This window comes from Gobio gobio (assembly GCF_949357685.1).
Source record: "Gobio gobio genome assembly, chromosome: 18".
NCBI lineage: Eukaryota > Metazoa > Chordata > Actinopteri > Cypriniformes > Gobionidae > Gobio > Gobio gobio.
Window position 1 is genome coordinate 44,927,121 of NC_137111.1, and position 23,965 is coordinate 44,951,085.

The 23,965-nt window shown below is 39.7% G+C and overlaps 1 protein-coding gene across 2 annotated transcripts; it reads right to left on the bottom strand.

The window, feature by feature from the left end:
• Positions 1-221: 221 nt before the first annotated feature.
• Positions 222-23,750, bottom strand: bcl2l11 (BCL2 like 11). Of its 2 annotated transcripts, XR_013818493.1 has the most exons (5): positions 23,402-23,750; positions 21,512-21,789; positions 15,512-15,645; positions 14,897-15,102; positions 222-3,348 (listed from the first exon to the last, which is right to left on the bottom strand). XR_013818493.1 is itself a non-coding variant. In XM_079843589.1 (4 exons), exons 1-4 carry the CDS (start codon positions 23,431-23,433, stop codon positions 3,232-3,234), a joined length of 561 nt encoding a protein of 186 aa, XP_079699715.1. In that variant the 5' UTR covers positions 23,434-23,750; the 3' UTR covers positions 223-3,231. The 2 variants fall into 2 exon arrangements, 1 of the variants encoding a protein (XP_079699715.1); XM_079843589.1 differs by lacking the exon at positions 14,897-15,102 and having other exon boundaries at positions 223-3,348.
• Between the last annotated feature and the right edge of the window lie 215 nt (positions 23,751-23,965).

Consider the following 23,965-nt stretch of genomic DNA (forward strand, 5'->3'; position numbering starts at 1 on the left):
TAGGAAAATTCAACTGCAGTAGCCACCGTTCAACCTTAAGAGGGCAGCACTTTGGCGGTTTTACACCATATTTTATAGAATTAAAACACTTTATACTCAAATGTCAAAACATTTACTCGAATCACTGAACAGCATTAATAAAGCCCCAGTATTACAGATCATTAACTAAAAAAAGTTGGTTTAGGGTTTAGTTACCCTTTAAAAGAGACCGAGTCTGTATTTAGAAAGTTGAAAAAAGCGGCTTTTATTTACAGCAGTATTGCACAATTTAGCCAGAAAAAGTTCAGTGCAAAATACAAAAAGATACATTTAACAAACAAAACAAACAAATAAAACATTTTCATTGTGCTACAATTGTACTGGGTCCTGGGTGGCGTCAGATTGGGCAATGCGGGTGTTCAGTGCAACAGGACTGAAAAGCCTGAGAAATACACAGGTCGGCCTGAAAATGGATTTCCCTCAGAAAAACAAAAAAAGAAGAAAAGTTTGTTCTGGAGTCAAAGGGCTAAAGAACGGGAATCCTTCAGCAAAGGCAGAGAACGAAAACATGGAACATGACACAACGCACAATGCCAGTAGCACTGCGAAAACGAGGTCTTTGGTTTGAGTGGTAAATCTGGAACGGTAGACAAGCTAAACATTATCATTTTGGCAAAGAGAAACAATCAAACTGATATACAAACAAATGCATATGATAACAGGGACTAACCGACGGATCTTTACACACACTATATATTTACTTCTTAATCTTTCATCAATACCTTTATGGTAGGTAGTCAACACATCAGTTCATATTTACCTAATTCTTTACAACCTAAAATAAAACATATCATTATTATACCATCATACTTGAATACTCGTCCTGAGCCTTGTGCATTGACTGCTGGAATACTGGGACAATGGTGATAAAAAGCAAAGCTAGGAGAAGAACCAATTAGCCAAAGTAAAGATGGAAGACTGGTTTGTTCAAGAAATCTACACAGGTGTATTTCCCTTACTCCCTGAGGCTGGTTAAAGGCCAGTTTGTTAGACACGGGATAAGGCTGGTGTTGAACAGTGGTTGTAATGTGTGCACTACTAGTGGACACGGCAATTAACTATAAGGGTTGCAAATTCATTTGCCAAGTTTGGTGTAATAAAAAACGAAATCCTGCTCTATCACCATTGCGCCCTTGAGCAAGGCACTTCAATACAGTTTTTTTCACGTGCATGATCACTTTGGGAGAATAGCAACTGACTAAATTATAAAATCCACATAAAAACCCTTGACCTAAACTAGATTCACAAAACTAGGCATTAATGGATATGAATAATACGCACTAAAATGAATGGAATCATTTAAATTTCACTTGCTCTCGCACTCAAGGAATCTAACAAACCGAAATACCAAATGTGGAATGGTTTACGATGTTAAAATAACAAAGACGTCCATATTAGTTACACATACTCACTTCACCTGTCCAATGAGATTTATTTTTACTGGTATTCACTTACATAAAATAATTCATAAAAGGCCTGGTTTCACAGACAGGGCTTCGATTAAGCCAGGATTAGACCTTAGATTAATTAGGACATATAAGTAGCTTTTATGAATGTGTTTTAGGACAAAAAGTTCACCTTGAGACCAAAACAATGACAGTTATGTCAGAGCAAGTTGCTTTCTTACAGCTCAAACTTGCATTTTAGACCAAAGCCTCGTCTGTGAAACCGGGGGAAACTGTGCTAGTACCTGAAGATGTTCGTAAGACCTTTTCACATGACTCTCATCTCTAAACACTATTGTAATGTGACACTTTGACCTTTGCATGAAAAGCATTGCAGACAAGAGTACTGGCAAAGCGGAAAATAGTGAAAGTAAACAAAAGGCTTGACGCTTATCTGAGCCTATAACCGGGAAATTACATGTAAAACTTATATTCACAAAACTTTACTGCTCAGGATGCAATGGTCAGCTGCAAAAAGGGTTAGAGTTGAAATTATTTGAATGTTACGTTTTTGGCAAGGACTTATCAATGGGTATAACTCTAACCATAAGGTCTGTTGTCCATTGTTACTAGTGTTGCTTACCAGGGAAGTCCCTTTCAAACCAAGCAGCTTTCTGTCAGTCAAAGCAGCGAATTTCCGAGCAAGTGGATTCATATTGAAATGACTGGGTTTCGCCTGCGAAATTTCGAAGAGCAGCTGTAAATGGTTGCGCACTTTTAGGTTGCGATGTCTTGGGAAATAATCAATATTTATTTTTGTCATTTTTACTTGGCTCCAGAGCAAAATGGTTGCGGCAGCCAAACTATAAATGTATAAATCAATACGGACTATTAAGTGAATGTCATATCGCTTAATATTTATGAGCCAAACTTTACGTTTTAAAATGCGTCCCTCCCCCTAGTACTAAAGGTTACAATGCTTGACCTGCATGCAAAGCAACTATACAAGATTATGCGGTAACTTGACGCTTCGTATTGGGAAATGTTGACACAAGTCATGTAAAAAGGCCTTTCATTATTTGGCTTCAAAGCAAGGATGCATTTCCAACTCGCAAGCCAATGTCAAGACTGGCTCAAATTAATTCATCATGCAAACGGTTTTTGACAAAATAGGTCAAATCTCTATATATTGTTTATGTTTTTGGTCATATCTTCTCAAATTTTCAACTTCATTTTCTGTAATGGGATTATTTATTATATTTAATTTGATTTGTATAGACTACGCGAACCAAACGTGCAAACTTGGAGCCAATGAACACGTGAAGGAACCAATAATGTTCATGAAATTATACTCAAGACGTACAAATTAAATACAGTGAATAGAGAGAAAAATAAATATAAAAGCCATGAAGAAAAAGACATAAAACAAGGTAAAGAGAAAAAAGGAGAGACACGTCAAGGGCAAACAGGCGATGAAGGCACGGTTTACACACCCCGCATTGTGTTCAATACGGTGCAACAAAAACCTCCGCGTTTAAGTCGCGTCAACACAGCATCTAATGGCTCAGCTTTCCATGTGAACGCAGGAAACTGCTGTGAGTCAATCTATGGATGGCCGAGGGTTCCCAATTCATATATCCGTCCAGATCTGCACACATCCCGACAGGTCCAAAACTGTACGCCGAAACCCGGAGAGGTTGCGGAAGAGCAGCACTGCTGTTATCCCTTGTTATGTACATATATACAGTCAGGAGAGCGTACAATGCTACATGTTTGCTACACGTCTGCTGGGCATTCAATGTGTCAATCATCTTCTTCGCAGGAAAAGCTGTACTATACGTCCAATCAGGTCGTTCATCCACATGACGATGACATGATCGTTGGGAGCGGGCAGCTGGACCGCGTTGTTCCCGCCTGGACCAGCCTGTTGGGATGAGAGAGAAACAAGGCGTTTAAGTGAAAATCAGAGGTACATATTTTCAAATAGACAAATTGCAAATCAGAATAGAGAAGCTAGATCCACAATAGAGCGCTGCAGGTGGAACGAAACATGAAACGTGCATTTTAGCACGGACAGTCTTGAAGTCATTGGGTTTTTTGAATGGGTTTTTGGTTAAATGCCTGAAATAAGGTCTGGTTTACACAAGATCAAGATATTTTCTCATTGTGTATATAATTGCGCTCTTGCAAACTATTCTAACTCAAGTGTAGTTCGTTAATAGCCTACATTTGACTTCTGGCTATTTGTATTTAGGCTTTAAAATTCATAAGTTGTGCTGTCATGACGAACAAAATGTGAAAGAATCAAAAACGTTTGTTGATCCCTTATTTTCTGCAAAAATCCAAAAGCCAATGGAAAAATCCTATTGGGTTTTTGTCGAGGGAATCAGGGTGAAGCAAACTGTGTTGGACACTTCAGCGCTCTATTGCATTTGTTGGTATTTATTTTACAAAAGTAATGTTATGATAGCAGTGGTGTTGCTTAAATGGCATGCTGGAAGCATAGCACACTAATTCTTGATGTTTCGTCGGTCCTGTTAATTCAACACATTTGATAAATGCTAAAATGCTTTTTAGTAAAGGGGTTTAATTTTAGGTCTAAATGCTCACCGTTTACCTGACTAACTGACCCATGCCTAACGTGTGCATATTAGTACACGCATGCTGAAATCGTTCTGAGTCATATCTGCTAATCTTTACAGTTAAGAGCCGCCCAGGTAAGTCCTTCAGAAGTTCAGCTTATATCGAGAGACCGTGCACCATGTTGACACATAAAATACCATGTTGAGACCTTGATGCTTTGAAGGATTTACAGTATCTTTACGGCGGTGAGATGTACAACAAACGCAATACAGGAACTAGCAGCTGACAGGTTATCCGGTGAGCTCCGAGTCGAGTGAGATTTGGCAGCGGTTGACCTGAACCAGGTGGCCTCTTTTTTGGCCTGCAGCTCTGCGCTTGCGTTCACCCGGCGTGCTGAATGACTGCGATAAGCAGCGGGGGCATTTCCCCCAGGAGACTGGCAGGAACTCGTGAGGAAACACACTCTACAAGCCAAAAAAATGACGAGAAAAAAGCCTTTCCTGTAGAGAATGAAAGGAGGATGAAAAACACCAGGCCTGGGCGTCCCCCTCACCTCCAGGATAAGAATCTAAAGACCCAACAATCAAAAACATGTCTGTCGTATTTCATCGCACAATCCAAAGAAAGATTTTTCAAATTACTATAGTATTTGTATAAACACTAAATTATTTCATAATATCAAAAAATATATATATATACATTAACATATTCCATTATATAAATTATATATAATACATTTAATATAAAGTGTAAATATGACCTTAATTATATTATATCTATCCAATATTTTTATTGGGGTTTTAAGTGCTTAATTATGCTAATAATGTCACACTGCAAAAAATAATAATGTTAATATTTAGGCATACTATATTTTCTTCAGGTTTTGGGGTGAAATATGACCTGTGACATGTTTTTGACAGGTTTCATGAGATTCACTTTATCACTAACACACACACACGTACACTAATTAAATCGCTGAATCAAAGCAGGTGCGTGTCTATAAATACAAGCGACCTGCAGCATGTGGTCTAAATCAGCCCGTGTCATAAAACACTTTCTTTACAAACAAATGCAGAAGGGAGGAAAAAATGTTTTAATTCACTAAAAGCCCTGCCAAAAATCACAACTTGCCCAAGGAGGGATTGTGTATTCAGCCAGAGGAAACAGGTGAGGAGGAAGTGGACTGAAATGGAGGGAGATTTCACTGTGTGTGTGCGTGTGTGTGCGTGTGCGTGTGCGTGTGTGTGTGTGTGTGTGCGCAGTCATACGAAAGAATCATGAGTCAGTGTGACTCTAACACTCAAACTGAATGTACTTCAAAGTGAAAGACTTGTTTCAAATGCTGCACATTTTTACATGACGTTCAACTTGAGTGTGAGTCAATGCTTAACCATGTATCAATGCGTTTCAATGACTTCCACAACAAAACAACTCCTGAGGTCATTGAGTTTAGTTGAACTTAACTCAACGGGCATTTCAGAGAGGAAGCTGTACCACGTATTAAATCTGAAGGAAATTGAACCTGAAACTACCGCTTAGTGATATGGGTTTTAAAGGCCATTATCGATAACAAGAGAGTTGGACTGTCATTGCACAATATCAGTTGTGCATATTAAGCGCACAATGCATAGGCCAGCTGTAGTGCGATTAACATGTATACTTGCTGAAAGAAGCCTAGCTACAACCATATTATAGGTCCGTTAGGCTACATTAAAGGTTCACCCAAAAATGAAAATTAGCCCATGATTTACTCACCCTCAAGTCATCCTAGGTGTATATGACATTCTTCTGTCAGACGAATACAATCAGAGTTATATTAAAGTCCAGGCTTATTCAAGCATTATAATGGCAGTAATAGTTGCTCTGTTTTTGAAGTCCATTAAAAATCAATCTGTCCGTCAAATAACGTGCTCCACACCGCTCTGAGGGGGTTAATAAAGGCATTCTGAAGCGAATCGATGCGTTTGTGTAAGAAAAATATCCATATTTAAAACATTATAAAGTAAAGTTCCGTCCGACCGCCTGGTGAATTTTTTTTTATGGACTTCAAAAACAGAGCAACTATTACTGCCATTTATAATGCTTGGATTAGCCTGGACTTTTTTAATATAACTCTGATTGTATTCAGAGAACGTCATAAACACCTAGGATGACTTGAGGGTGAGTAAATCATGGGCTAATTTTAATTTTTGGGTGAACTATCCCTTTAATCTGGATACATTGGGGTTTTCGTTTTCGAAAGCTCTCCTGGTCCACACTAGCATTTCAAGTGCCTTCCAAAAGTTTTTCGTCCACACTGAAACATTGGAAAATGCTTAAATCATCTAACTGCGCATGCATAAAACGTAATAAAACTCACTGAGATGATACTTGGAGACCAGACATAATAGTTCTCACGCTGTTCTTCTGGCACGATCGTTTAATTAGCAAAGTATCTCACTGCTTTCTTGTACGTATTTTCTAATACCTCCATTTTCAGTCCACACGAAAATGTGGGGGGACTAAAAAGCTGGACGGAAGGCCAAAATGTGGAGAAGAGATGCATAGTCTAGACGTAGCCTTAGTCCACATTTGCAAAAACCACTGCCGCAATTTCAATCACAATAAAACACTTGACATCTAAAAACTACTGAATCAACCAATCAGAATTGAGAGTGGAAACATTCCATTAAAAAAATTGGAGGGAGATTTAATGTTTATACCCCTTTGACAAGTGCAATCACACCAGTGTGACTAGAATGTTCAGTGCGTCATGTGATCAACTGCTATATTAAAATCTGCTTTTGCATTTTGGACACGTCTAAAGTGTTTTCAACCACATAAAGCTTATTTTTCAGACATTTAAATTCACATACATACTAGGAAAAAACATTTAGCGCTTGTAAAATACTAATGTCGATGAAAGTGGCAAAAATGATCCTTTCGAACATGTTTTCTTCAAAATTAGGTTGTGTAGGTAACTATAAAGTTTACTCTATTATTCTCCCAATTCACCAGCCACTTTTATATCTTTCGGGGAGAAGTGGATGAATTTGCTGTGCCTATGCCCATTATCAGATGTTTCACAATACAGTTAACAAGTTTGTGAATACTTTGAATAAAAATGAAATAAAACCAATACATTACTCAGCACTATTGAGGCTTGACAAGCTTAACGTGTCGCCATGAAAATCCATTCTAAAATAACGCTTAACTCACGCCAAGGGCTCAGCTAGAATATTATAAACTTAAGTTTGAAAGGGTTAATTGGACACGGATATCAGCCAATATGATCATCTTAACACAGCCAAATGCCATCGGATTTATTGCTCTATCTCTAGTTTACATAACTGTTCATATGTTGTTACGAAAGAGCGGTTGTGTTTTACATGCATAACACGAGTGGGTCACGGAAAGGCTCTTGGTTGTGATGTGGTGAGCGCGTCTTGAAAACCAGCGTGACCCTGCAGATCGAGTAAAATGACAGGGGCGCATCCCTCTAATCAAGCACAATTAGCTTATGCGCCGCTACGGAAAAACACAGACTTATTTACTATTTCAGCCCGGTTTGAGTCGGCACAGATCAGCGCTCGTCTCCTCCATATGGGATCAATTCATCACTGTTAGCTTTAAAAACAATCTTGACACAAAAGACGGTGTTTATCTAGTGTGCTATCTGGAGTGGGACAGGGGGCGAACAGTATGAGAGTAAAAGAGTGGCATCCCTGACTCATCTCGCAGGGACAAAGAAGTCTGGCGTGGCAATAAACCCAGTGACCACATGCAAGAAAAACAGAGCTGCCACAACTCAACAAAGCCAGAGCGCAGCAAAACAATCCTCACAGACTGTAGCGAGCTGCTAATGCATTCACAGATGGCTGGTCCGCTATTGCCAGAGCTGGTAAAACGAGTGTAATACAACACAAGCGCATGTGCTTTCAGTTTACGTGGAGGAATAGCATGTGACAAACTCACGAAATAGAAAAACACAGAGAACAAAGAAACTACACCTAATTAGCTGCATGTCATGTAGTAAGATGGGATATATATTTAGAGAATCAGTGTACGCAATAAAAACAATGGGGGAAAAGTGCAAACAGATGCAGAGGAAGCAGAATTATGGGACATCAATCACAACAATGACAATATTCTAATCAAACCTTTAAAATAAGGTTCCATTTGTTAACAACATCTCAGTTCATGTTGATTTCAACATTTACTATTGCATTAATAAAAATCCAAAGTTGTATCTGTTAATGTAACGGACCTGAGCTAACATGAACTAATGTATTGCTAACTACATGTAATGTTAATTAATGGGACCTTATTGCAAAATGTACATTAAAAATCATATTATAATACTTGTAATGCATGTTCCTGGTCTTATCGTGATCGATTCCTCAGGGCACAATCAATCAAAATCATCCGAATTTCTAAATATCGCATTTAATTCACATCCAAAAACATGTTTTCCAGAGTTTTATTTTTCCATTTACCACCAACGTCCACAACAAAACATATTAAATGCTAAATACTTGCACAATTATTCTCATTCACACCCAATAAAATATGACATCTGCCCTTACTAAAGGCCAGGTCACATCAAGAACGATAACTAGATTAGCGTCCACAATAATGTTCTGTTTATTATAAATGTGCACTGCAGTTTTATCGTCTGCTTCTTCAAACGCTTGCGCTCCTTAAAATCAGGTGGATTACGATTGGCTGTGTTTTTATTGTTCATCAGCTGGGGGAAAGGGGGCGGGGCAACCTGTCACTCACATGAGACAGACCAATACCAAACCACAACTGTCCAATCAAGTCCTGTCCTACATTGGCGTGAGTGGGCCTTAAGGTCAATTGAAGCATCTTTTTCTACTTCTACAAAGATGCATTTCAGGAGGGACAGTCGAGGTTCTGGTAGTCACTCAAACTGCACAAAGCCTCAGGGAGACAGTAAGTTTGCAGCATGCTCGGACATAAACGCATGCAATCGTCTCCTGAGAGGTAGCCGCATGACTCAATAGAAACTTCATCAGCTACAATGCACTAGACTGTTCATTTCTCCAGGGAAGAGGCCTGCAACAAAAGAGCATTGATGCAAAGAGCTGACAAAGGTCCGTCATGTGCGATTTTGCAGGGCGAGATGCAGACATTAGCGGGGCTGGAACAACAAGCGCGCTCTGTGGCCAGACATCTGCTCTGCATTAGAGCGGTGCTTACTAACAGAGTGCTAGCATGTCACACCAGCACTCCTCAATCGGTGCTGGTGTACCAAGAGCCAACGCTGGAGAAGTGCTGAGGAGAGGGAACGATCTGGAAACAGACTTTATAACCCTGCACATCCAGGACAATTATAGGGACTCCAATAAATCCCAGCTGAAGTTTCTGATTATCTTTCTATTTATGAGAGGAACTCGGAACGGAAAGCTCACACGGGTTTCTTGCGCCGCTGCATTTAATAAACAAGACTGCCAAAAGAGGCTTAATTTATTTTTTTATTATTGCCATGCATCATTATTAATATTCCTCATACTTACTGTATTAGAGACATATTAGGCACATAATTATACCTCAAATCGTCCGTCTTGAACAGGAGAGGAGAGGTGTGATATTACTTTTTCTAAGAGATCGAAATTACAATTTTTGTCTGGCAAAGGATAAAACAAACAAAAAAAAAATGTTTTCATAAACTTACTTAATTAGGGCCTGAGCCTTATCTAGAGACTAGAGGATGGACTTTTGACTTGGGCCAGTAAGCAATCTCCCAAGAAACACCCTAGCGACCACGTAGAACACCATAACAACATTTTTTAAAAACACTCAGAACACCTTGGCAGCCATTTTAAATCTTAAAGGGTTAGTTCACCCACAAATAAAAATTCTGTCATTAATTACTCACCCTCATGTAGTTCCAAACTTAAGACTTTCGTTCATCTTCCGAAAACAAATGAAGATCTTTTTGATGAAATCTGAGAGATTTCTGTCGCTCCAGCATCCGCAAGAATTGAGCTTCCGCAAGAACCAATGAGGTTCATTCTCGTGTTACGCAGCACATTTGAGCTTCTCAAGAACCACTGAGGTTCATTCTCGTGTTACGCATCACGTTTGAGCTTCAGCGAGAACCACTGAGGTTCATTCCTGTGTTACGCATCACGTTTGAGCTTCTCAAGAACCAATGAGGTTCATTCTTGTGTTACGCATCACGTTTGAGCTTCAGCGAGAACCAATGAGGTTCAAATTAGGTTTGTTCTTGCGTGTCAAAAAGGTTTAGTTGAGCTTGTTTATGTTAGCTGATCAATGTTTAGATGTGAATAAAAGTCTAAATTCAATCTCTTCATCATATAAAGTGATCATGTATCTTCAGGAAATTTTAACTAAACCGCTTAATTCATATAAATTAATTTTATGATCTCTTTATGAACTCTTTGAAGCTTCAAAGTGGTAGTTGCGTAGCTGTCAACAGAGGGACAGAAATCTCTCAGATTTCATCAAAAATATCTTCTGGAAATTAATTTAATCTAAAGTTTCAGAATACAGAAATACTGCAGTTCACTGACAGTTTTTCCAATCAGTCATTCCAAAATTCGCTGTATGGAGGTCAAACAAACATGGTCTAAATAAATAAACAAACACACAGGAGCGTCAAAACAAACCCCTGAAGTGACATCACAGACACATGAGAAGAGAAATAAACAAAAGCGTGGAGTCCAACCCCTCCATTTGCTGGCGGGCCGGTTCCTCTGACCCTGACTGTGAGCGACTCTCGCTAGGCCCGAGTGCGTCTCTATGGCGCTGAGGAGACTGACCCGCTGCATAATTAGAGCCCAGAGCTTAACCGCAGGGTAAACATAATGAAGCTGAGCTGTCCCAGACACATACAGCTCTGCCATGCAACCCTCCCTCTGTCCCTCTTTTTTCTTCTCTCTTTTCAGATGACCCCTCGGCCTATTAGAAACTCCACCAGGGCTATTAGTCTGAGTCTTAAACAGAAGTGGGCGGTTTAGGGGGGGTTGGGATGAATTCTGCTCCTCCTGAGTCTTCTGAAACACTGTTGTCACGCACACAGTCCTGTAATGTAAGGACTGCTTGTTGTGATTTCATTAAATTCATCTCCCATTCGAATTAACCTCGCATACTTTGCTTCAAGATTACTTTTAAGTTTTGCGTTCTTTTAACATCCAAAATAGCAAAAATCATACACCTGTTGGGGGCCTCAAGATGACTTAAAATACTTTATAAGACAAACAGCCATTTCATATGCTTAAAAACAACTAAAAAATCAAGACATTTAAACTTTTTGCTCTTTTAAAGAACCTGAATTCATACAGTCATAATGAGAATCTATCAAGCAATCTTTTAGCCAAAATTAATTGTTTTGAAAACTTTACACGATGCAAAACTTTTTGATAAAGGGCCTTCTATGATCCGACAACGTAAGCGTCTCCTCTGATAAGGCAGGGTGTGTTTGGAGAACCAGGCAAACATGACAAATCCAGCAACGATGAATCACTCCCGCATTTGATGAATCAAGTGCATTTGTTTACAGAGTCATTTGCCATTCTATATCTATATATATCTCTGACGACATGCGATTGCTGGAAGGATATTACTTTAAGTGGAAAAAATAACAAAACAAAAAGTTGCCACAGGCAGAATGATGTATTGGACATAGTTTAAAGGGTTAGTTCACTCAAAAATGAAAATGTACTCAACCCTCAAGTCATTCTAGGTGTATATGACATTCTTCTTTCAGACGAATACAATGTTATATTAAAAATATCCTGGCTATATATTCAAAGCTTTACAATGGCAGTGAATGGTTAAGTCATTTTTGAAGTCCATAAAAGTGCATCTATCCATCATATAACTGCTCCAGACGGCTCCGGGGGGTTATTAAAGGCCTTCTGAAGCGATTCGATGCATTTGTGCAAGAAACATATCCATATTTACAATTTTATAGACTAAAATAACTATCTTCGGGCGGTAAGCGAGTTGCTTGCGCTAAAAGAGTAACCCTTGACACATGCGTGCGTATTGCAGAACGCAAAATATAGAGCAAATGTAGCATCGGGGGTTACTCTTTTAGAGTAAGTCGACTCACGTACCGCTGACCACTGGAAGATAGTTATTTTAGTCTATAAAGTTTTAAATATGGATATTTTTCTTACACAAACGTGCCACTTTGCTTCAGAAGGCCTTTATTAACCCACTGGAGCCGTGTGGAGCAGTTATATGATGGATAGATGCACCTTTATGGACTTCAAAAACAACATAACCATTCACTGCCATTATAAAGCTTTGAATAGCCAGGATATTTTAAATATAACTCTGATTTTATTCATCTGAAAGAAGAATGTCATATACACCTAGGATGGCTTGAGGGGGAGTAAATCATGGGCTAATTTTCATTTTTGGGTGAACTAACCCTTTTCACAGGAATAAATTATAGTTTCAAATATATTACAATAGATAGAGAGCACTTGATTTAAATTTTTACTCTATTTTTGATTAAATAATTGCAGCATTTGTGAGCAGAACAGACTTTTCAAAAACATCAAACTTTTGAATGGTGGTGTATGAATACTTCTAAACGTCTAAAACTTATTGTTAGACTTTAGTTAAAATACAATCCTAATAATAGTGACCATTGCCTTAACAAATGCCACTAATAAATGTGGCGTTGAGCTGTTTATGAGCACGTCTGGACTCTTGCCTACAGATAAATCTTTCAAGAGTTTGGCAGGTCTTGCTCACTTAAACAATGACTAAGGTAATTTTACGCAGCAATAATCAAACATTGATAGCCGGGGTAGATAAGGCTCTATTTGCATACTGAGCTCACAGAGATGGCCTCAATCAAAACCCTTACACGGAGAGTGACTACAAGAAACTATTCTTCCACATTCATACCAGCTTAACATCCTGAAAGAGGTTAGGAAATCTTCAACAAGCCAAGTAGCGATCATAAGTTAAGGTCTGACACAACATAATAAACACAAATACTGCCAGACAGAACCTCGTCCAACTGGACGTCTGCCCGAACAGGAAGCATGACACTGTATCGGAGTCAAAGAGGTGAACGGCAATAACTCTTCAACGGAGGTATCAATTATCTCAGATTTAACCCCTACAAAAACAGAATCTTATCAGAACTAGTAACGTCACCAAACACAGAAAACGTGTTTGCATGCTCATATAGATAATCAAAGGTGGACATTCTGTACCAGCACGGCTATATTTGCATAAGGAATACATAACACAACTTATAACATCGTAACATGAGTCAGCACTTCAACTGTATAAACATTAATAACTTCTTATCTAACAAGGCCATATCTATATTACATCAGCAAATGCATTAAATGCTCATTAAAGTGCGATTTAAAGCGAACTGTCCAACAGAAAGCTACTTGGTTTGAAGGTGACTTGTGAGCTGTGCTTCACACATCGCTACTACGCTACTGACAACAGACAATGGGCCTTTTTTGCACACTCTAAGTATCTCTAATGTCACCACACCTTTGAGCATTAAATCACAGCATTGTGGAATACTTGATTCTGATTGGACATGTGATGCATTTCATACACAGCGGTGCTAATTTTATATCTTTTGTATTGGCATCCTCGTCCTCACGCTAAAAAATGTTAAATAAAATATAATTTTAATAAAAGTGGGACTCCAAAGAAGGACCATAAATCCCTTAATTAATAACACTTATTAATGTTTGCATGGCAGGGTTTTATGAAGGTAAATTCAAAACCTTTTTAAGACTGAGGGAATACAATGTAAATGTCTAGAGAGAAACAATGATTTGTATTAGCAACACTGTTTGAAAATACAACTTCCAACAGATATCTATTACTTTTTAATTGGCTTGAATATACCTCTGCTCTCAGCCACTATATCTTTTACGGTAACTTCTGATCACGCTGAAAAAAGGTGCAAATTTTGTCTTGTTTTCAAGTATAATTGTCTAAAGATTCTTATATCAAGATGCATTTACTGGAGATGCAAAATTATAAGATTTGAAGTCTTGTTTTTTTGACAAATTGATCAAAATGAAGTGAGTTTATGATTAAAACAAGAACAAAATCAAGTTTTCATAACCCATTGACAGATATTTGTTCTTAAGCGTAAACACACTTCATTTTGTAAAAAAATGTTAAGACTTAATTTTACATTTGCATCCAAAGTAAATATATCAAAGAAGTTCAGACATTTGTATTGAAAGCAGGACAAAAATGCATGCAAATGTAATCCCATGACTATGAATGTAAGACTTTCTGCTCTGATTTAAGACCATTTTTTTTAAGCCGTTATTTTGTGTACGGGCAAATTAAGACTTTTTTTTTTTAAACCTGCAGAAACAGCCTAGTAATGAGCAAAGACATCAAGAAAGACAAAGGGTGTGAACACCATATCAGCCTTGATCCTCTATGAAGAACCTTGATTTCTTGACTGGTGCTGAAGTGATGCAACATTAAGAAATACAAGTTATGAAAATAAAGCCCCCTTTACAGCAGTGGAGTAAACACTTCCCTCATTAAGGCCCTGATCTGCAGAGACTTGTGATGCCACTTTCTCAGCAACACCTGATTGAAACTCTGATATGAAAGGGGGGCGGCTTCCAAAACTCAAACTCAAACCGACTCCCCTGGACAGACAAAGCAAGTGAAATCTATACTCTGGCGAGTGAAAAATATAAAATTTTTAAACCTAGACTAAAAACACCTCTCTTTAACCCGTCATGCACATAACGCGTTATCAATTTCTATTATTCAAATCAGTTAAATGATTGTTAGGCTGCATAAACTAGGTCAACCGGGAACACTTCCTATAACACCCGATGTACTTGATGAATGGCATCTACGCTAATATTAGTCTGTCTGTCTCATCCTGAGGTTACCGTAGTCAGCCGTATCCGGTCCGTATCCAGATCAGATGTGGACCTGCACCTAGACACGACCACAACGCATCCCTGAATGTCAGCAGAGGCCGTGTCTACTAGACAATCCTCGTCGACATCCTCAGCAGAGACCACAAGAACCAGACAGGTCCTCCGCACAGACCCTATGGCAAGCTTCGGCTCCGTACCGGCGTGATGAATTCGATCTTTAAGCAAAAGGAACTGGATGAACATTTGAATGCTACAGATCCTGATCTGAATTCTGACTTGTGATGCAGCCTGAATCATAATCACACCGTGTTTGTTCATTGGCCAGAGGAGAACTGAACGACTGAGTCTGGTTTCTCCCAAGATTTTGTCCTCCATTTTGTCACCTGATGAGTCTGGCTTGCTTAGTAGGGGACACTTAATATTCAGCAGTATAATTGATCTGACTGTACTGACGCTGTTGAATGAGCTGGACGATGACATCCTTTTGTTGCAGAACTGCTTTATAGACGAAATGCATCATTTGATCACTGCAAGGTTGCTTTGAAACAATCTGTACTGTGTAAAGCGCTAAGATCTCCTGCGCTTGATCCTATGGTGTCACGCTATCACCTGAATATTACTCACCCCTTGGCAGTACAAGCGGTTAAACTCATCTCCAATGCGCCGCAGCTCCCGAGCGACCGCCATCTCTGGCCGCATGGCTCCAACAGGTTCTGCCATTTGCGCGTGCTGGTGGCTATGTTCGTCGAACCATACCTCTGTGAAAGACAACGAAAGTCAAGTTTAAGACACTCTAAAGGCCCGTTCTCAAGAATCATAACTATAAAGATAACTATATTAGCGTCCACACCAGCGGATTATATAGTTCTGCTTATTCTAAGTCACTTTAAATGCACACTCGTAACGGCAGGATGGATTCTGATTGGCTGTCAATGTTTTTAATCGTCCAAGAATCATAATATTAGCGTCCACACCAGCAGATGATATAGTTCTGCTTATTCTAAGTCACTTTAAATGCGCGCTCATAACGGCAGGATAGATTCTGATTGGCTGTCAATGTTTTTAAACGTCCAAGAATCATAACAATATTAGCGTCCACACCAGCGGATGATATAGTTCTGCTTATTCCAAGTCACTTTAAATGCGCGCTCATAACGGCAGGAGGGATTCTGATTGGCTGTCAATGTTTTTAATCGTCCAAGAATCATAATAATATTAGCATCCACACCAGCGGATGATATAGTTCTGCTTATTCCAAGTCACTTTAAATGCGCGCTCATAACGGCAGGAGGGATTCTGATTGGCTGTCAATGTTTTTAATCGTCCAAGAATCATAATAATATTAGCATCCACACCAGCGGATGATATAGTTCTGCTTATTCCAAGTCACTATAAATGCGCGCTCGTAGCGGCAGGAGGGATTCTGATTGGCTGTCAATGTTTTAATCGTCCAAGAATCATAACAATATTAGCGTCCACACCAGTAGATGATATAGTTCTGCTTATTCTAAGTCACTTTAAATGCGCGCTCATAGCGGCAGGAGGGATTCTGATTGGCTGTCAATGTTTTTAAACGTCCAAGAATCATAACAATATTAGCGTCCACACCAGCGGATGATATAGTTCTGCTTATTCCAAGTCACTTTAAATGCGCGCTCGTAACGGCAGGAGGGATTCTGATTGGCTGTCAATGTTTTTAAACGTCCAAGAATCATAACAATATTAGCGTCCACACCAGCGGATGATATAGTTCTGCTTATTCTAAGTCACTTTAAATGCGCGCTCCTAACGGCAGGAGGGATTCTGATTGACTGTCAATGTTTTTAATCGTCCAAGAATCATAACAATATTAGCGTCCACACCAGCGGATGATATAGTTCTGCTTATTCCAAGTCACTTTAAATGCGCGCTCGTAACGGCAGGATGGATTCTGATTGGCTGTCAATGTTTTTAATCGTTCATCAGCTGATAAAATCGCTCTGAAAGGGATTCCAACGATATTGTTTCTCCGTGCCGTTATCGTTATAGCTGTGGTGTGAACTCTGCTATTCTTTAGTATTGAGAATCATTTTTAGAACTATATCTTTATTGTTATCGTACTTGGTGTGAACACTAAACACTACCAGAGCTCATTCAAACCTCAAATGAAAGGGATGGGAAATGTATATAAACAAAAATGTTCATCACAATATTCTCAATTTTTATATGCATTGATATACATAACACGAAATACACTTTTTTTTTTATATATGAAAAACTACAAATTTTAATGGGAGTTCAAACAATGTTTAAAATTAAATGGCACATTCATCTGTGTAAGACCTAGCTTTAAGTTATTTGCAATGCAATAGGAATGATTTGTAAAAATGTCATTTTCAAAGCTATTAAATTTGGATTTAGGATTGCAAAAGCGGAAAAAAGGCCAGGATTAAAACATGACATAAGATTAATTTCATGAAGGAAAAAAAAAACCTTATTGGCACAGAGTCAATTCTACCTTTTTCTAACAAACTCTTGGCAACTACCTCTGCAACCTCTGGTTTAGTTTTTCCACAGTCGTTAGCATGATTAAATATTTGCCAACAGTGTTAAATTGACACCTTCTCTCAGTGGTAAGACAGTAGCTGAGCGACTGAGGTTATTATGAGGCTAAACACTAATATCACCCAAATTCTGTCTGAACTCAAATTAAACTCCAGCTATGACTCAAGCGAGACGCTGTGTTTGACTGTTATTTCTCATGCTCAATCATATTAGGACCATTGGATACTCATTTCCTTTCGCAACTCCGCTAGACCTGTTCGAGTTGAACCAGACAATATCTAAATATCACTTTAAGTTTCAGTCGACACTTTCACCTCATTCTCTTGCGCCTTTGCTACCCAGTGCCAGCAACTATGTCTAAAAACGAGGACAATTTTTGATCACAGTGTTCAAATGAATGCGTGCCCTGTTCTGGTTTTGTTTATCACCGCATCTTCATTCATCTTTGGGCCGAATATAACACGTCTGACCCACAAGAGGTCCACAAAAAAAGGGCACAAAGTTCATGCGTGTAAATTCAAGACCTTGTGCCAACACAATGCAGCAGCTAAAGGTATAAACAAGAGGCCACTGGTAGAGGAACTCTCCTGTCGGGCGAGCAACAGATGAGAGTCTTGATAAGTTATTGTTGTTTCTCTTCGCCATTAAGAGTGGCTACAGGAAGACAATTATCGCCATCTCATATCTCCTGGCTCTCAATAGGGAAAACAGAGATGGTTGGATCTCATGTCTAGCCTTCACAAAAGAGAGGCTAGTCTATTTTGACTGCGTGCTCTAAGGCTGATTCTCTGACTGCCTTCTTGAGGCCTCGTTGACAGTGAAGGTAAACAAGCAGACAACAGGCGAATCAGCTCACCCCATCTGAGGCATTATGAGGAGATGTGTCTCAGGTGCATTGGGTTCGCAAGAATGGACCGAGCAGGCCTCTCACAAACACACACACATGTGCAATCACACGGTCATGGGCCAAGCCCAAAATGGCTAAACACGAAGCTTTAAATGGTCTTAACCACAAATTATTTTAATTTGAGCAAATGTCTCCGAAAAAAAAAATTCAAAAAGCCAGAATGAAGTTTTTGGCAGGATTATGGGAAGTTGTCTGGGAAGTGATGAATCACAACGAGTTGCATGGTGACGCTCCAGAGCGGTGTCTTTGAAAATCATCTGCTGAGAAATATAATAATAAATGCATCTCTACCTCAGTGAAGCATGCACTCTAAAAAATGCTGGGTTAAAAACAACCCAAGTTGGGTTGAAAATGGACGAACCCAGCAATTGGGTTGTTTTAAGCAAACATTTAACCCAACCACTGGGTTTAAACAACCCAATTGCTGGGTTAGTCCATTTTCAACCCAACTTGGGTTGTTTTTAACCAAGCATTTTTTAGAGTGCAGTGAATGGGTTGTTTTAACCCAGCAATCGGGTTGTTTTAACCCAGTGGTTGGGTTAAATGTTTGCTTTTTTTAGAGTGCAGTGAATGGGTTGTTTTAACCCAGTGAATGGGTCATTTTAACCCAGCGGTTGGGTTAAATGTTTGCTTAAAACAACCCAATCGCTGGGTTAAAACAACCCAATTGCTGGGTTAGTCTATTTTCAACCCAACTTGGGTTGTTTTTAACCCAGCATTTTTTAGAGTGCAGTGAATGGGTTGTTTTAACCCAGTGAATGGGTTGTTTTAACCCAGTGAATGGGTCATTTTAACCCAGCGGTTGTGTTAAATTTTTGCTTAAAACAACCCAATTGCTGGGTTAGTCTATTTTCGACCCAACTTAGGTTGTTTTTAACCCAGCATTTTCTAGAGTGCAGTGAATGGGTTGTTTTAACCCAGTGAATGGGTTGTTTTAACCCAGTGAATGGGTCGTTTTAACCCAGTGGTTGGGTTAAATGTTTGTTTTTTTTGAGTGCAGTGAATGGGTTGTTTTAACACCGCGAATGGGTTGTTTTAACCCAGTGAATGGGCAATTTTAACCCGGCGGTTGGGTTAAATGTTTGCTTAAAACAACCCAATTGCTGGGTTAGTCTATTTTCAACCCAACTTAGGTTGTTTTTAACCCAGCATTTTTTAGAGTGCAGTGAATGGGTTGTTTTAACCCAGCAATTGGGTCGTTTTAACCCAGTGAAAGGGTCATTTTAACCCAGCAATTGGGTTGTTTTAACCCAGTGAATGGGTCATTTTAACCCAGCGGTTGTGTTAAATGTTTGCTTAGACTAACCCAGCAATTGGGTTGTTTTATTTTCAACCCAACTTAGGTTGTTTTAACCCAGCATTTTCTAGAGTGCAGTGAATGGGTTGTTTTAACCCAGCAATTGGGTCGTTTTAACCCAGTAAATGGGTCATTTTAACCCAGCGGTTGTGTTAAATGTTTGCTTAAAACAACCCAATTGCTGGGTTAGTCTATTTTCAACCCAACTTAGGTTGTTTTAACCCAGCATTTTCTAGAGTGCAGTGAATGGGTTGTTTTAACCCAGCAATTGGGTTGTTTTAACCCAGTGAATGTGTCGTTTTAACCCAGTGGTTGGGTTAAATGTTTGCTTTTTTTGTGCAGTGAATGGGTTGTTTTAACCCAGTGAATGGGTAATTTTAACCCAGCGGTTGGGTTAAATATTTGCTTAAAACAACCCAATTGCTGGGTTAGTCTATTTTCAACCCAACTTAGGTTGTTTTTAACCCAGCATTTTCTAGAGTGCAGTGAATGGGTCGTTTCAACCCAGTGGTTGGGTTAAATGTTTGCTTTTTTTGAGTGCAGTGAATGGGTTGTTTTAACCCAGCAATTGGGTTGTTTTAACCCAGTGAATGGGTCGTTTTAACCCAGCAGTTGGGTTAAATGTTTGCTTAAAACAACCCAATCGCTGGGTTAGTCCATTATCAACCCAACTTTGGTTGTTTGTCACCCAGCATTTTTTGGGAAGAGTTGTCATTGTGTGGCGAGCCTTTTTAGCTGCTGAAATTGGTGAGCTACTTCCCTGTGAAGCATTTAATGCTTTGGAGTACAGGAGAATATTGCAGAATGGAAAGTTATTATCTAATGAGGAACGATCAACAAGACAGTGCTACAGCCCAAATTGCAAAGACAATCAATCACTTGAGAAGTCAATCAGGCTCATGTCTTAGTCTGAGTCTGAAGCCATTAACATCGAGTGGAACAACACTGACTGTTCTTCCTGCAATGTGTTAGCAAGTTTATCTACAGTATATGAGCAATTGTTGCTGTATCAATGGGATTAAAACGGTTAACACCATTAAAAGACCACTAAATATTTTGCCATTTTTGGCGTGGCCCATTTTCTTTTATTTTTGCCACAGACTTACAGACTTCAGTGTGCATGTGCACTTATTTTCACCGGAAAAAAAATGATCTTAACACAAAGGAAATGCAGATTATTCCTTTTCGAGAAGCTGTCACGAAGATAAACGAGCCGACTTGGCTTTAGGCAGATATGTCCTGCTTCAAAATGAGAAAGCTCTGGAAGAGATTCCCAAGACAAGTGCACTGCCAAGCATCAAAACACTCCGCTTATCACTGTGCTAATGTGGCCAAGTTAAACATCCAAAGCACTTAAATGGACGACATTCATAAACAGTGACTGTATTAATATTGCTATGCACCTTTTACTTGTACTATCTGTCACTGTTTATTACAAGGGGTTTCTTAACCTCTACAGAGTTTCTACAATGCTTTACATATAACCAATGTATTTGAACTAATTTAGAAATACTTTTTTATACCTGTCCACGGATAGTCAGGCCCAAAACCAAATTGAACCACAGAAAGGGTAATAGATAATAATAAAAAAATTGATAATAATAGGCTTGTTTTACTTTAAGCGCCATAAAGGATCAATAATCATAAAAAAATCATATTTTTCGTCAAAATATTGGAGCGCGCGTGTAGAATGCTCAGGCACACCAGGGCGGGAAACCTGCACTCGGCAGCTTTGATATTTAAATTTCAAATAATCAAATTCTCAACGGACTAATCCACTGGAAGAAAACCGTTATGATGTCTCGCTATCCGTCGCGTCAGTGTTGTGTTTACACACCACAAAACTGTGCCCTTTTTTTCGCCAGGGGGCTCTTACCATCATTTTGGCCATCTTGCGCTTCGGAAATATTAGGCATTAGAGGGGAACCTGGCACAGAATCGCTGTCGACGGAAAAATAGCCACTAGAGGACCTGGAGAAGGTTCGGAACATCGGTGACCTCGACTGGTGACTATTCGACATGGAAATCCCTCCCCTTAACGGGTCCCCATCGCTCGGCTGAGGGAAGTCAAAGTGCTCGGGGCGCAAGACGGCTCCGCCACCGGTGCTCTCTCCGCTTCCCCGCGAGGCCGGGCCATTGGCCAGCGTTTGCTCTCTGCAGAACAAACAAAACACTCATTACAGTCTTTTGCAAGTGTTTCGAAGAGGAATTGTGTGGGTTGTTGTCAGGGGGGCCCAGTTTCCACTCCATTTCGTGGGGATTAACATGCGTTTGGGAACCTCAGCTGGCAGCGAACGCTTTAAAAGTAGTAACCCGGGTGAAGTGCGTCACAAACGAGCTCCAACTTCCTATTTCTTCCTTACTGCTAAACAGTCTACGTGTTTGGGAAGAAAAACAAACTCTATAACGCGTGAGGCGATCGTGTGAAACAGAATTGCACGCTCGCGCTGTAGGGGAATGTATGCGCCTTCCTTTGTTTCACACTAGTCTAGAGAGGTTTATTATGTCTGGCTTTTTAAAATGAAACGCATCCATGTAGAGTTCTCTGGGTAAACCAAGTAAACATTGTCAGTCACGCCGGCTTGTACAAACAGCGAAGCGGCAACAATGACAAAAACAGCGACAAATGTATAAAATACAAAACAAATATAGAACAAACTGCATGTCATGCTGTTGTAGAGTCACCTACAGCTACATTTGTTGCACTTGTCAGTCAATAGCTAGCCTACATGATAGCCTACTTTACTGTCTGTACAGTAGGCGCGCGAGTTCTAAACACGCGCGCGACTAGATCGCGATTTTTTTTTCTTTTTCTTTATTTCTTGCTTTGATGTCATTTGTCAGCGAGCTGCAAAGTCAGCGTTTTACCGGCAGTAATGAATAGTGTAAGGGGGGGGGGGTATTTATTTGTTTATTTTAGTTTCACTTGTCAGCGAGCCATAATGCTAAATATACTCTGTCAGTAGGCTAATATTGCGCGAGCGAGCGTGGAGTTTTTCCGCGATTTATTTTCATCAAGAGAGCGGCGGCGAAACAATATCGTGCGCACCAAAACAAAAGTTTCCTATTAATAGGAGCGCGTCGACGCCTCCAAGTGTTCAGGCAAACAGACAATAGCGCAAACCTATCAATCTAAACACACCGAGAGACGATCGCAAAAGTAAACAAAATAAAACGCGTCGCACGGCACGTTCCAAAAGTGACGTGTTTTCATTCGAAAAACATTCGAAAGTAGAACGCGAATAAATGCGTCTTTTACTCTCGTTGCTAACGTAACAACAACGTCGTATTTAGACTTATTTTGTAGTGGCGAAGCAAACAGGTGCCATATCGTTATCCAGTGCAAAACACGGTTGAATTATTCATTCTGGTTAAATGTCAACACGGATAGACCAATGAGGGGAGTGGACTCCGCTACTACATCTCCTCAACTTTTGTTGTCTTTGCGACATTGTTTAGCTGGACACTACGTAAAGCGACCAGACTGCGCGCGTCTGAAGTTTCACTTTTTTCGCCGCCGCGCGCAACTTAAGCGTTTTGTTTAAAGCTTCGCCAGAATAAAACTTAAACGCGGAGAATAAAGCATTAATACCTTTATTTTATCTCACACATTAATAACCCGATTTTACTTGCCAATTTTTTAGGGGGTTAAATCACGGCGATCACGCGTGTATTAATACCGAATAGTCGTTTTGGAAAAAGCGCACAAAAAGCAACAAAGTTGCATTAAAAGCCGGCATACTGTACGACGCCTGCATGAACTCACCTGGACGTGCGAGACATAATCCGCTGAGGCATAAACGCGTTAGCGCATTGTGTTAACGATGAAGACAACAGAACGAAGGATGACTTCTCAAATATCCAGAGATTTTAAAAAAAAGTTTCTAAAGAAAAAAAACTTAAAAGAAGTACAGTTCCAATGGCAGACAATCGATGCCTCTAAAACTCTCGATGAATTTGCTTCCTTGGAGCAGCTGTCATATAAGTTCCTGTTTCGTAAAATGTCCTCAGGATTGTTTTGGAGTGTGTCTTTTGTCTCGTCGGTTCTTAAGTGCACTTCCTCGCCAAAAGCTCGCTCTCGTGCGTCCGCTGGGCAGCGCAAGTTATTCTCATCTGTCGATTTACTGAAGCGAGCTCCCAGTACACTGATTAAGCCACGCCCACCGGGGGGAGGGGCCTGTGATGTCATGCAAACGCACCACCGGGCTCCAAATGTACACAAACACTTTAGATGAAATTATAACAAAAGCACTATAGTTCTTCTTTTGCAGGGGCTAGACTTCTCTGTGGTGTGTGTACAGTCTGATCTGATTGAATGATGTTTGATCAC

Coding starts and splice junctions, on each gene's coding strand:
- bcl2l11 (XM_079843589.1), bottom strand. CDS start 23,433: ATGCCTCAGCGGATTATGTCTCGCACGTCCAG. Junction 21,790..23,401: donor ATTATGTCTCGCACGTCCAG/GTGAGTTCATGC, acceptor TTTGTTCTGCAG/AGAGCAAACGCTGGCCAATG. Junction 15,646..21,511: donor GCAAGATGGCCAAAATGATG/GTAAGAGCCCCC, acceptor TGTCTTTCACAG/AGGTATGGTTCGACGAACAT.